Raw genomic sequence first — 14,861 nt, 5'->3', positions numbered from 1 at the left:
CCTTTTAGAAATTGGAAAGTTTTCCTACCAAACCTCAAAGGTGTTTTTGTCCTTATTGCACCCAACACATTAAGCTTACAGTTTTGCTACTTTAAAAGTAAAGTAGACAAAAGGAATATATTGCACCCAACACATTAAGCTTCCAACGCACACTTGACAGGATTTTGATTAACTTCAGAGAAATTCATAAAACATTGACTTTTGGAGAATGGTCATATTGAATGTAGATTCTCTAAGTTTCCAGAATTCCTAAATTTCTGCACTTATTGGAAAATCCCAAATGTGAAATGGGCTCTCGTCTCTATCAAACCCGACAAATCTGACTCCAAAATCACACTTGACATAACTTCAAACAAATATGACACACAGGCTCTTAACGCCTTTTTGTCCAAGTTCAGGTAAATTCATGGTGAAACACCTATTTCAGAGAATCTGGACCCATCATACTTGTTTAAGCTCGACGGATTGGTATTAGACCAAAAAAATGATGGTGCCATTCTCAGCTAAACAACATTATAAAAAGAAAAAAGAAATATGTATGAAAATTTTCTCTTCTTTTCTTCTGCCATGGACTAGTAATAATATACAACAAAAAGGCTAGTACAAAGTACAAACATGGCAAACACCTTCTGTTTACAGTAATCAATAAAAATTGTTACAAGCTACAAGGTCTCCCCAGTCCAATGACTGCACCGAGAGGGCTCCTACACTTCTCACTTCTACTGTCGTCTATTTTTCATGTATAAAGAAAGAACGGACCAGAGTTTTTTTCAGACATAGTATGAACTTTCAGGGTTACAATTGAATGAAGTTCAACTATAGAGCACAAGGCATGACAGGGAGAACCACCAAGAAAGATTTTAGGGTATTTACATTCAGAAACTCAAATAAGTCTCGTTCTTGGGGATGCACCAGGTGTGTGGACTTTGTACATATGTGTTTCATGCCAAGGATCAAGAGTAAACTTGGCATTTGATCTCATTGGATATGATTCATATGAAGTGAGGGTATTTTGTCCCATCATTGCGTAAGTTGGATGAGGTGGAGAAAGGAAACAGCTCTTGTGAGCTGGACCAGACTGTCGCAGTGGACTTGAACAAGGAGATACAGGCAAAGATGTGATCATTCTTGTGTTGTCTCTGAACAAGGAAATTACAAATAGCAAGTCAGTCTAAATAGCATAAAAAACGTGAAGCAATAGAGAGAGAGGTATAGCAAAACCATGCTTCAATCATAAATAATCACAAAAGGTTGGGTATCTAACCTTGGGCTCCTTACTGCCCGTGAAGCTGCAAGAACTGATTTTGTCGCATAATCTGCATCCTGAGAAGCAATACAAGTTCTGTTGGAGTGAAGATCTGAAGCTGGCTGCAAAGTCAAACAAGCAAAGAGAAAGTTAGCTCCAGTCCAACACTGACCATAAAATTGATTTCCAGAAAATATGCAACTTTAAATTTATATAAATCAGTGCTGGGAATATGCGCATTGGAATTGTGACTTCAAATGATATGATATTTTGGGTTCACATTCTGCTCCAATGCAGAATTGTGTGGTAGCATGAAGTCCTCTATATAAATCTCTATACTCTGATTTACCAAAACGCAAAGCAATATGCACTACTATACTATATTAATATATTCCTTTCGTATATCAGTTATCACCCCAAGCTACTTGTTTTGGCGCCAGGTTAATTTATTCCCACAGTTCAATTTCGCTGGTATGTGTGCCAAATGAACTTCATCTGTACAGGTATATGTATTGCAAGAATGATCGAAGGTAAAACAACAAGTTCAAATTCCAAAGGGAATGTAAGTAGCACATTAATACATAATAACATAAACAAAATTAACCTCTAATATGCACATGACAGACAAGCAACCTCTAATATTTTCCTTTTTTATCTTTCCTGATTGTAATGAAGTATCAGTAAATAATGCCTAACTCTACAGATACAGCCAAACAACAAGCATACTTCATTCTCCCCCAATTCATTTTTTTAGCTACTCCATGTTGGAGGGTTTTAGTCCAATGGAGAAAAATAACTTCTCATGCAAGGTTGCTGGACTACTCACTCTTCCATTTCCCTTTCCTCCAAACTCCCAAACAAAAACCCTAAAGGAACAGAATCCTTTTATAATGATTATGTTACAAACTTAACAATGTGTGTGGAACTAGTTTGTAAGATGCCAATGAAACAAAACTCCACTAAAAATATAATTAAGCATCAAAGACTATACCGGCGTCCTGCTTCCATCACACATGTATGGAAAAGCATCCCTGGTTATTCTGACATTAGCAGCTTTTGTTCCTGACTGATCTCGAATGAAGGGGTGATTTAGTAACATTTGGGCTGTAGGGCGAGTTGAAGGATCTCTATGCAAGCATAGCTTAATGAAATTCTTTGCATCATTTGAGAGATGATCAGGAATTTCAGGCATGTCTTTGCTGTTCCCGATTTTAAATATTGCAGCCACCTGTTGAATCCAACATTAAAAAACAGCATTGACCCTTCATATTTTACAAACAGAATCACAACAAATATGTAAATGAATGCTAGTTCAAAATAAGCCAATAACGCACCCCTTCATACTGACTCCAAGGAGGCCTTGAGGTTGCCATTTCAAGAATTGTGCATCCCAAGCTCCAAATATCAACAGGAAGACTATAGCCATTTGTATTCATTACAACCTAAGAAAGTAAACATAAGCATACATTACTATTTATGGTGGAAAAGAAAGGAGGAGGGAAGGATGTGCTTGCATAAGAAAAAAATTTAAGATCTGAAACGGAGGGAAAGAACTTTACCTCTGGTGCCATCCAGTGTGGACTTCCTTTGAAAGAAAGCATTGAGGATGAAGAATTTATCTGGTCCAGAACAAATCATAATTCAGAGATGATCTCTATCATAATAAGAAATCAACCAGAACAGAAAATTATACTTTTTGAAGCCCTCTAAATTAGTTTCGATATCTACCACTTGCTTATGCCAATGCAATATAATTTCAAATGATAAAAAGATGGAACAGAGATGAAAATGTGCAATGCTTGTATAAGAATCAAATATATTCAAGCTCTTCTCTCATTCTCTATGTGGGTTGGGTATGCACAATTGAGAGAGAGCATGAGCATTCAAGGGAGAGGAAGGACTCCACCACTAGGCATTCAGAAGAGTAGAATGGCCAATTTTAACCAGAAACAAACATGCATGATAAACTTACATGTTTAGCCATTCCAAAGTCCGCCAGCTTGATTTCACCATTAGGATCAACTAGTATGTTAGCCCCTTTAATATCCCTGTGAAGATAAAAACATATAAGTAATTTGAAAGAGAGTCAAGAAGCACCAATTTTAAGCAATAAATACAATATAATAAAATTACCTATGCACTGTATTTCTCGCATGTAGATAGGAAAGTCCAGAGACAATCTGCCTAGTATAATTTTGGATAACAGGCTCTTTGAAGGCCCCATATTCCTGAAGTAATTTATGAATAGAACCTCCAGAGACATATTCCAAATAAACGGAAAGTGTTTCTTCTCCCTGCAAGCATGGAAAATGTACATTTATAAAATACAATGGATCACATTCATAAATTTTCTAGTTTCTCTTTCTATATGTTGTATTTAACACATAAAGGACTAAAGATCAGAAATATTTTAGCATACCAAATCACTTCCATAGTATTGAACAATGTTTGGATGTGAAAGTTTACTCAGCAAAATTATCTCCTGCAGCAAATTGAAAACATGGTATAGATTTATTAGACCATCAAATGATGATTAGGTTTATTAAAACAAATTCCGTTGCAACTGTGAAAAGAAGAACTGCAAATGTATTATAGTGACGGTGTGTGGTGAAGCTTAGACCATAAAGCATATCTCTTAAGAAAAACGACAGAATTACCTGATTAAGCTGTTTGAGGCACTCTTTAGAGGTTTGATCATCACAGACAGCCCTGACTTCTTTTATTGCACATAATTGTCCACTTTCACTACCAAAGTTGCAAATTCGTAATACAAGCATTTTAGAGGTAGAACAAAGATAGGAAGCAGAATACATATAGTTTCAGTAATCTGTCTGTAATATGGACAAAATCAGACAGAATACGCAATCTGTAAAAACAGTTGTTGCTTTAAAGTCAGAGTTTTGTGTTTGCTACCAACAATCGGCATTGTAATATTAATTTATCAGCCTAAACATTACAACCACCAGACTGAAGAAAACACAATTTTTTTTCCTTAAATATTCAGAAAGTGATTATACACAATAAAATTTGTTGGGTGCTGACCCGAAATAGAATTGAAAGTAAATATACATTGCCATAGAAGAAAATAAAAAACAACCAATACCTATTGAATCCTAAGTAAACATGTCCAAATGTTCCCCGACCTAGAAGCTTTCCTCTCTTCCACCTGCCACGGTTAGTGGTACTGCTTTCTATCAGTCCATTTGGTCGTGTGTTGTTGGGAAGAGAAGAAGAACTAGTCGGAGAGCCCGGTGGAAGAGGCAATGGATGACACTCACTCCTTCCATCTTCTTGCCTGCCTGTAGGTGAGTCAAGACTCAAAACATTCAACCTTGGATGAAGAGGTGATGTTGGGCTTGTAGGCCCTCTTGAACCAGGACCCGGGCTTTTAGGCCTCACATTGAACTTCGTTTCACATTGTCCTCTAGCATAAAGAAATTGCATTGATTAGTTTAGCAGTCAATTGAGGAATGAAACAAACTATAACATAACAGTGACACACACCCTTGTAACAAATCTAAAAAAATCACTTTTATCTGATTAATCAATTAATCAATCATAACGCAAATCAAAATCAATTAAACAAAGTTGACTAATTTATTTACAAAGCCCCAAAATTGAAAAGGGAATGAACCAACACCAACCTAGCGGTATTAATCTGAGAGTTAGAAGTTGAAGGATCATCATAAGAACCATTGGAGCTAACACTGGAACCGGAAAGAGAAGCAGATCCAAATCCAAAAGTAATTCCTCCTTGATCATTACTATAGCTTTGTGTAGAAGGACGAGGCAAAGGAAGTCCTATCTTATCACCGGTATCAGAATCCCAACAAGAGGAAGAACCACCGCCGGCGGCGCCGGCAGAATTGATTGAAGGAGAGAAATCTCTACTGGATCTGGGAGACTTTCTAAAATTAGAAGAAGCATCGTCGAAACTCCTTGGGTTTTCGGGTTTATAACCGTTTTTATTAGAGTTTCTGATCGGAGACTTGTTGCTAAAATTGAACTGAAGAACGCCGCCGCCGCCGCCACTGCTGCCGTTGCTGGTGCTGCTGCCGCCACGTGGCTCTTCGTGCTCCTTGGGTTTACTGGATTTTTTACCCCACCAAGTGGGCATTATTAATTAATATTATAAAAATTGAAATTGGGAAATTGAAAGGAAGAAGGAGATGAAGGAAGAAAGAGGAGAAGACTTGGTATTTGTTCACACGTAGTAGTAGTAGTGAAGAGAAAAGAAGAAAGTAAAATGAAAAAAAAAGGAAGAAACGACGAAAGGACAGCTAAGAGAAAGGGGTTGAAGTTGGAGGGGACGGCACACGGTTGTTGGATAAGTGACGTGGCAGTTGTCTGCTCCCACGTGCGGGTATGTATGTATAACGTGTGTGACAAGAAGCATAACTGTATCGTTTTGATTACACTGTTATCCTTACGGTTAAAACTGTACTGTACCAGTTTGTTTGGTTGTTTGTTTGCCTCAAATTAGAAAGCCTGGTGTCTGCTGCTGCTGTACAGTGTGTTTGTAACGAACCAGATTAAAAAATTCATAAATTCCAAAAGAAAAATAGAAAGGGCAGGTATATGAGGAGAATCCACATTGGTCATTGTGCGATATTTTGTGCTTTATAATTTACAGATGGCATATTCTTCTACTCTTCACTTTCATATGTCAAAATCATGCAAATTTTTAGATATAAATATTGTCTTTGTCTTTTCTTAAAAAAAGATTGGAGAATGGTAAAAAAAAATAGTAATCATAAAAGAAGAGTGTTATGGACCCTTTTTTTAACACTTATTATCTTATTTGGTAAAATTCATGTGGATATCACATTTTGAAAATAGTTCTCACATTAAGTGGTGAGATCCAAATAAGTTTCATTCAACAAGAGAGTGTTAAAAAGGGTAGAGATTTGAGAAGAAGAAAATAAGATAATGTTGAAGAAGAAGAAGGAATAAAATGAGAGTATTATGCTTTGTCAGTTCCATCGTATGCTTGTTTGTTGGGGAAACAAGAAAAAAAGAGAGGTTGGTTACTGTTGGTGGATGGTTGTGGTGGTGAGGTGAGGACGACAGTGGATTGGTGCTGGTGGTGTGCTCAGAAGCTCTGCCATTTTCATATGGTAGGGTTTTCGTTTTGTTTCGTGTATTATGTGTGAATAAGAATGGGAGAAGAAATTGAGTATAGGATTACCAAAGTCCAAAACGACATCATATGTCACTAAAAAGAAATATTTTTGGTTCCAGGAGATTCATCTATTGTCGGTTGTTTTGCATTGAACTAAACCTACTCTCTACAATCCTTTGAGACCACCTTTATATATGGGATTGTGAACCCTCTCACCGTTTTAATCCATCCCATTTCAACTTTCTTACTTCGGGTTGGGTCAGTTTTCGGGTACTTATCCACCCCACAAATAGCGGCACTTGTTAGGAAATAGCATGGCTGAAAAAGAAAAATAAACACAATAACTACACAAGAATATATACGTGGAAACTCCAAAACTAAAGAAAAAACCACGACCGTTATCTAAACTGACAACCAAAGAATTATTACTATGTGAAATAATTTTAGTTGCAACTACTTCAAAATTATTTCTGAAGAAAGGAGGATGAAAAGTGATGAAAGCACTTCATCAAGCTCAATGTTGCTAACTAGAAGTAGGGCTGATGGGAAGAAGATCCATGCAAAGAATATGTCGTGCTGGAAGTGTGGGAGAAATTGTCCAGGTGCAGCAATATCAGAAAAAGACTCTGAGGCAAGTGCTAGCAACGTCTCCCTTGTTTTGGGGGGTGATCTTATCTAGAAGATAAAGTGTGTCCTTATGGTATTTCCGCTATATCATATGCAAAAGGACAAGTTATTGCTAGCGAATTCAAAACAACACATGGGCATTGGCTGGGAAATCAAGTGTGAGTAATATGTCCCACATCGACAAGGGATGAAGGAAATGTTGGATATATAAGAGAGGAGGCACATATACCTATTGCCTTAAGGTTTTGGGTGGAGATGTGGTATCTAAGTCTCTTAGCGGATCCTAGATGTTTAGCCCATTGTCGCTCCAAGCGCTCCCCATGTTGTCGCTCCAAGCGCTCCCCATACTCCCCACTCCCCAACAGGGTTGCGAACTAGTATTTTGTGATTAATTAACTAGTAACAAAATTTATTTCGCTCCAAGCGCTCCCCATACTCCCCACTCCCCAACAGGGTTGCGAACTAGTATTTTGTGATTAATTAACTAGCAACAAAATTTATTTATTCCAAATTATATGTCATTTTACTATATTAAAGAATCATTAATATTTATTTTCCTATTATATCCCTTGCTATTTATTACTTTGTGAGATCAAAAATGGAGTCGCGTTCCATTTTGCGTTCATGCATGGTATTTTGTATGGCTCTGCTTCTATTAAATTACTTCATTATATGTGCTTCTATGCATCTACTCTTGGCTGCCAACGTTGCCCCCAATCCCCATAATGATAACTGATAAGTAGTAAGCTTCTAGAAGAAGTGCTCACTTCATTCAACATGTGTTTAATTGTATCTAGCTAGCCTTTCTCATCCTTAAATTATTGGTCACTATCTTTTGGAATTTTTCGTGCTTCATACTCTCTCACCAAGTGGGGTAACCAAATGCTTAATTAGATTGGATGAATGTGAACCTTGTATTGTGGTTCTAGCTCTCCATTGATAAGGACGTTATGCACTCCATTTCATGAAAGGAAAAAGAAAAATTAAACTTAGGTTGTCTTTGGAAAATTGAGGGTAAGTTACTCTCTACTAGTTAAAATCAGTCACATTTACTTCCTGATTATGTCAAACCAAGAATTCTAATTCTAAAAATAAAATGCATATGACTGGTTTAAATTAACTGTAAGGTACTTATCCACGATTTTCTAAAGACGGCCTACAATTTTTTACACAACTTTTGCTTGCACTCAAAAATATAGGACCGCGGCTTTCAAAGGATAGAATGATGTGACCATAAAAACTTAACAGAAGGAGGTCAAGTACATGTGAATCTCATTATACATAATACGAGTTTGGGTGACTTGGGGAAAGGAATAGCTTAAACATCATAACCCGTTGACCGCTGTCCATATCTTGACAAAAAAATAAAGAAAAAATATCATAACCCGTTTCATGGATATGGATAGAGAACAATACACGTGCCGCCCTCGTCATTCGTTGGGTCGGGTTTGAGCTTGAGTTAGGCTTTGATTTTTTTTTTTAAAGGAATTTAGACTTTGATTGGATAGCGAATATTTGTACAACTATTTGGTGATAACTTTTGTGACAATCATCTTTTTCTCTCTTTTTATTTGGTCAAAAACAATAGAGAGAGAGAAAAAGAAAGAAAAAAATAGTAAGAACATAATGTGAGTATGAGAGAGATACTTGTCCAAAAATTGTCACAAAATGGTTGTATAATTATCATTTCTCTTTCTTAAAATGTGTGTTCTCTATCCATATTGATCAAATGTTTAACATGTTAACGACAGAGGCTCTATAATTGGATTGTCATTTTTCCTCCGATTTGATTTGTTCTCATGGTCAGTTTCTTTCCTCCACTTTTGCAGGGCAGCTTTCGTATGTACTGACCCACATGTGTTCTGAATGGGTCAAAATACTCCCACTTATTTTTTGTTGCTCTGGTCGATTGTGAAGTTCCATTATAAATAGACGACTTAGCACAACTCAAAATTCACACGAAGAGGCTCTGGATTTTAGAGTCTTTCTTTACTTATCTCCGTTCAGTTTTTGAGTTGTTTTTTCCCATCTTTTTTTTGTCCTTTTCGATTTGAGTGGTCTCCAAATTAAGAGTGATTGTGATAATCAAAGAAGGTGTCATTCTAGAACATTTTTTCTATGGGGCAGTAGAAAACCGATACGGTATATTTGGGTTGTTTTATCCTAGACACATTGTGGTTGTTTGTATGTCTTGCATACTTTTAAACAATGACGCGAAACATTTTAAAGAGGGCCAAATAGTTCGCGTCTCAACCCTGTAATATATTCGGTGGCTAAAAAATTCTCTTTGAAAGATACATATATTATTTCTGACGATAATATATATCTCAATGTTGCTCATGACCTAGAGATATTTAAGAATTTGACGAATAAATCCACAAATCTTCTATAGAGGTGATCTTTAGAGAGAGAGGGAGAAAAAAAAGAAGAAAAATATGTTGAAGGAAGGTCAATTACATGGTACCCGCTAAAGGGGTTAAAAACCTTTTAATATGTGGAATTTTTAGTTTTTACTTTGGTGGGTTAGGTTTATGCCCTCTAATTGTTTGTTTTGTTTTTTGTTTTGAATAAATTTTAGCTTAAAAAAAATACATGTGTATCTATAGTTGCGCTTTTTACTTTTTTTTAGTGTAAATTACATTTTTTTCCTTAAAAGATGCTTAAATTGCACTACTCTCCCATTATCCAAATCTTATATTGCACTACCCTCCCCTAATATCCAAATCTTATTAGAGAAAATTACACTCCTTCTAAGAGAAGCTTAATTTACATTCATCTTCCCTCTTGTGTTAAAATCTACGCTCTGATCCTTTGTTAAACCGTTTAGCCCTTTTTACTATAATTAATATTTTAATAAGCATATTTTTTTTATCTATTTATCATTCACAATATCATTAACAACATATTATAAATTATGAAGAAAAATAATTTAAAATATAAATATTGAATTTCATAAAAAAAAACAATATAGGACAAATGGTTAAAAATAATAATTAAAATTAAATTTTATATTATAGAAGCATAAAATTAATAATGAAATCTTTAAAGGTAATTATCATTGACATTTTAAGTTATAGAAATAAAAAAAAAGGATAATTGATATCTTAAATGATGGTTTGAAATTTCCTTCACAAATAATTGTGGCTTAAAGTTTATTGTTATTATAAAAATATTTATTTATATAAAAACGGATTAAAGGGTATACATATTTAATTTTGAATGGTGCAGATTGCAATTCAAAATCTAATAGCAGAGAGGAGTATAATTATTTATAGGGTTAATTATGTTTTTGGTCCCTACGAAATTGCGACCTTGTAAGTTTAGTCCTTACTTAATTTTAATAGCATTTTTAATCCCTACAAAAAAAATTTACTTATAATTTTAGTCCCTGCTAAAATAAATTTTGTTTAATTATCCTTAAACTCTTAAATTTTTTAACGATTCTTTTTATACAAGTTTAGAACACTATGAAAGGTTCATTTACCAAAATCTATAATTTTTTAACATGAAATAAATTAAATATGAATTTTTTAAAACGACAAAAGTTTAAGATATAAGTAACAAAAATATGGACGTAGAAATCAAATTTTTGCGATATTTTTTTCGGAGGACCTTTTAATAACATTCTTAACACGCCTGTAAAAAATTGTTGAAAAACTTAAGAGTTTAAGCATAAATTAAACAAATTTGGATTGAGTAAGGACTAATATTGAGTGCAGAAATTTTTTGTGGGGATTAAAAATGCTATTAAAATTAAGTAAGGACTAAACTTACAAGGTCGCAATTTTGTAGAGACCAAAAACAGAATTAACCCTTATTTATATATATTCAGTTTTTAGTGGAGGAGAGTATATTTAATCAAAGTTCAGTATACCTAAAAATTTACCTAATTCATATCAGCATTGTACATATAAACGTTTTTCCAAAAGAAACACAAAAATAATGTCAACCTCGTTAAATTTATGAAATTTAAAGAGTCAATAAAAAAAAAATTCACTATTAAATTATCACCGTAGTCCAACTCAAATAGTAAAAGATTGTAAAGAGATATTTTTTTTTTTTTTTGAGAGGGTAAAGAGATATTATATACTATTGAAGTGCAAGTTCAAGCTTTAATTCTACTCATCTTTATTTTTATTGTTTGAGTTCTGTCATTACACTTTTTTTGCGGGAACCAAATTAACTCACTTCATTTATGATATCGTACTCAATACAAGTTACTCCTAACATATAATCATGATAATGAGAACGAGCACAAGATAATAACATCTTTACTAAAAAATGAGTCATATTATTTGTTGTCGATTGATCAAACTTATCTTAAAATTTAGTGAACTAAAGAGTGAGTCGCTACACTTTAAGGGCTTGTTTGTTTTGGGTGAAAGAGTAAGGAAAGATTGAGGTAGGATAGAAAGTAGAAGGATGGAGAATCATTCCATAGTTTGGAACAACCTTAAAAAGGGATGGAAGGAATCTGATAGCTGGGCCCCACACAAAAAATGCTTCCTCTCTATTATGGACGGAAAGCAGAGGGAAGACACTGTTCTGAGCAAAATTACATAAAACCCTCACTCTTGTGTTCCATAAAAAAAATCTATTTCCTTTTTCAGATGTTGGTGGGCTTTGCTCTCAGTAATGCAAATGTGTTCTTAACATATATTATATATATAAAAACTATAATTCCTTGTCAACGTCATATTAAAATATATTAAATAAAAAATTAGAATATAAATATTAAAAGTAAACTTTGACGTCGTGTTCCATAGAAATCAAAAAAGTTGTATGGTTTTATATTATCAATAAAAACATAATTTTAACTTACTTACTTATATATATATATATATATCCAGGGGTATTTATGTCAATTAATAAATATATATCTTTCTTTCCTTCAACTTTCTATTCCACTTTCTTTTAAACCAAACAACCAAAACAATCCTCTCACTTTCTATTCTTTTTCTTTCCTCATATAATCTTTCCTTACTCTTTCTTTCCTTTCACTTTCTTTGATCATCCAAACAGACCCTAAAAGAAGACAAGAGTTTAATAATTTAATATGAATCTTGTGTTTATGTAGAATCAACTTGGCATGGAACTTTTTTGATTCGTCGATGTCCAATGCTGAATTCGGATATATTATTTTGGGTTTTTTACTTTAACAATAGGCACGTTGTTTTGGACTTTTGGCTTCGCAATCAGAAGTTGACGACTACAAATTAATTAATTACCGCTAGAGGTCTTTGTACGTTGTTCAGCAAGTCTCTTCTAATTCTAGATGTTTTTCAACATTGTTCCCCCACTTTAATGCAAATTATGCAAATTCAAGAGAACAAAAGGTTTCTAGAACATCTTTCACTTTACAACTCACCCCTGAAAAATCAAATTAAATTGATTTTTTAGAGATAATCAAATTAAATTAAAATGCATAATTAATAGTTGAATAGAAGAAATAAGAAGGGGATAAGTTAGTAAATAGAATTTTAAGTATTTTGCAAAATTAATAGTTGAATTAATCAATAAGCTTAGCTCAATTGGTAGGAATATCACATATTATATGCAGGGGCCGGGGTTCGAACCCCGGATACTCCATTTTAGCCAATAGGCTACTTAACCAAAAAAAAAAATAAAATGGCATAAATTATATTATTAATTAATATTTTAAAATAACTCAATTAAGACAGTGAAGGTAAGAATGCGAGAAAATAGGATACACTCTAAACTACAAGTTCAAACATCACTTAAAATGTGTACCCAAAAAAAAATCACTTAAAATAATATATAAAAAAACACTATAAATTAGCTCTTTATGTGAATATCATTACCAAATAGCTCTACTTTAATCATATGAGTTTATCATGAGTTATTAAGTTATCCATTTAAGCTAGTAGTTTGGTCTTACATGTATAATTGAACAATATAGCATAAATTTCATTGTTGCATATCAAATTTTGTGAGCAACGATGAAATTAGATGGGAAATGTTCAATTAACTAATCTAGGGTTTTAAACTTCACCAAACTAATCTATCTAAAAAGTTCACCAAATTAAATCAATCAATACTATCTAACGATAGAATTTTAATGACTGAATCACACAAATTAAAAGAAGTTGACAGTAAATTTGTCAAAAAAAAAAAAAAGTTGAAAGTAATATTGTTTTTCATTCTTTTTTACTAGAACCATGACCCGTGCTGACGCACGAGTCTTATTTTCATGTAGAAACTCATAATGTTACCTAAGCCAATATTATACCATAGAAGAATAAGTCATAATAGTTAATGTACAATTGATTGGGTGTTATTTTATTTCCATTATGCAAACCGTGGGGTTTTCCTTTAATAGGCAAAAGGTGTTGTTTTTTTTTTTATATGTAACCGTGTGGCCTCACTTTTTTTTTTTTAAAGAAATTTTCAACCATGTGGTTTTAATGCTAGTTAATATACAATTGATTGTGTGTTATTTTATTTCCATTATACAATAACGCTAGTTAATGTACAATTGATTGTGTGTTATTTTATTTCCATTAAATAGTTGATTAATGTCACAATTAGTAGTTGGTCCACTAATTTTTTTTTTGAGGGATAGTTGGTCCATTAAATTTAATGCCACAATTAAAATAGAATTAATTTTTGATTAAAAATAAACTGGAAAATTCCATCAAAAATAAACCATATGCACCCTCCAATCCTAACCAGCAATGACAGTTAAATAGATTGTATCATTCTCTCGAGCCATTGGCACACCAAGTCTGATCTGAACCCTTTCACGAAGTCTGCGAGCATTCACAATACGCTTCCACTGCCCTCCTATCATGGCGTGTTGGTATGAAGTAGATCCAAAAATCAACACGCAATCTCAGCCATTTCCGCAATCATCCACCAACTTGATAGAAGTAGTTCCGATATCCATCATCTACGCAACTTCTCCTTCATAAATCAGCACCTAACACGAAAAATAAATCAACATGTCAACAACCTAACAAAAAAAGACAGGCGTTGGTAAATATAAATATTCTCACAACAAACATTTTCCATACCAAAAACCCTTGGATACATCAAATTCAGTTAACTTCGTCACACACTCTATCTGAAAGTTGTTGACGTCGTGATGATAAGAATTCAAAGGAGTGAAAGGGGGAGATTAGGATCAAAAGTTGTTTGGACATTTGTTTTGTCAATCATAAAATGCATAGGAGGATCAAATACGGGAGGCTTAATCACTTTGCCAAACCTATCTTTCAGTTTAATCACGAACTTCATTTGATCCACAAATATAATAGAAACCCAAGCACCCAAGCTGATCCCATAAAAATCACGCAAGGATTTCCATCCCTTGGAGAAAAACACAGACCCATCAATTCTTTCAACCAACACCTCGAACTGATTGCTCTTTGCATCAATCAAAGTCGCAAATCATTGAACTTGGTCCCCAAAGTCATTCGTGAACATGTTCGGTCGTATAACAGCCCCCTGATGCAACAAAAAAAACGATTAGAACCATTACAGATAACAAAAAAAAAATGAAACATGTCAGACAAAATCATCCTCACCTCTTCAACATCAGACTCGACTATGTACGTCCTAAACTTCACACAATACTTGTTGACAGCACTTTCAAAGGATGAAGCTGGATTTTTTATCAAAAGACCTGCAACATCATAAAGGTTTAAAAAATAGGAAAAGATATTAAAACACGTCATAATTGTGAGAAAAAATAACCGTAACACCTGTTAAGCAGTGATAGGACAGCAAAGTTTCAATATCACGACCCTCCATTGGAATCAACGATAGAATAATGGAAGGAGAAAGGAGGCTAATTTTATAGACTGATTTTAATATGCAAACCATGTGGTTTTTTTTTTTTTTTTA

At 33.9% G+C, this 14,861-nt stretch overlaps 1 protein-coding gene across 1 annotated transcript; it reads right to left on the bottom strand.

Annotated features, from left to right (window-relative positions):
* Window positions 1–535: 535 nt before the first annotated feature.
* On the bottom strand, window positions 536–5,516 carry LOC146941697 (mitogen-activated protein kinase kinase kinase 3-like). The gene is made up of 11 exons (XM_085755526.1): window positions 4,891–5,516; window positions 4,350–4,670; window positions 3,904–3,991; window positions 3,666–3,728; window positions 3,380–3,540; window positions 3,219–3,294; window positions 2,806–2,865; window positions 2,581–2,688; window positions 2,238–2,474; window positions 1,265–1,368; window positions 536–1,139 (listed from the first exon to the last, which is right to left on the bottom strand). The coding sequence occupies exons 1-11, from the start codon at window positions 5,361–5,363 to the stop codon at window positions 884–886; spliced, it is 1,947 nt and encodes a 648-aa protein (XP_085611652.1). The 5' UTR covers window positions 5,364–5,516; the 3' UTR covers window positions 536–883.
* Between the last annotated feature and the right edge of the window lie 9,345 nt (window positions 5,517–14,861).

This window comes from Medicago sativa, chromosome 3 (genome assembly GCF_051527215.1).
Source record: "Medicago sativa cultivar Bolivia chromosome 3, Bolivia_mono, whole genome shotgun sequence".
Taxonomy (NCBI): domain Eukaryota; kingdom Viridiplantae; phylum Streptophyta; class Magnoliopsida; order Fabales; family Fabaceae; genus Medicago; species Medicago sativa.
This window is presented reverse-complemented; position numbering and strand designations above follow the sequence as displayed.

Excerpts from the sequence above, each read along its gene's own strand:
- LOC146941697 (XM_085755526.1), bottom strand. The coding sequence starts at position 5,363 with ATGCCCACTTGGTGGGGTAAAAAATCCAGTAAACCCAAGGAGCACGAA. Across the intron at positions 3,295-3,379 it reads GCGAGAAATACAGTGCATAG|GGATATTAAAGGGGCTAACA; the intron begins GTAATTTTATTA and ends TTATCTTCACAG. Across the intron at positions 2,866-3,218 it reads ACTTTGGAATGGCTAAACAT|ATAAATTCTTCATCCTCAAT; the intron begins GTAAGTTTATCA and ends GTTCTGGACCAG.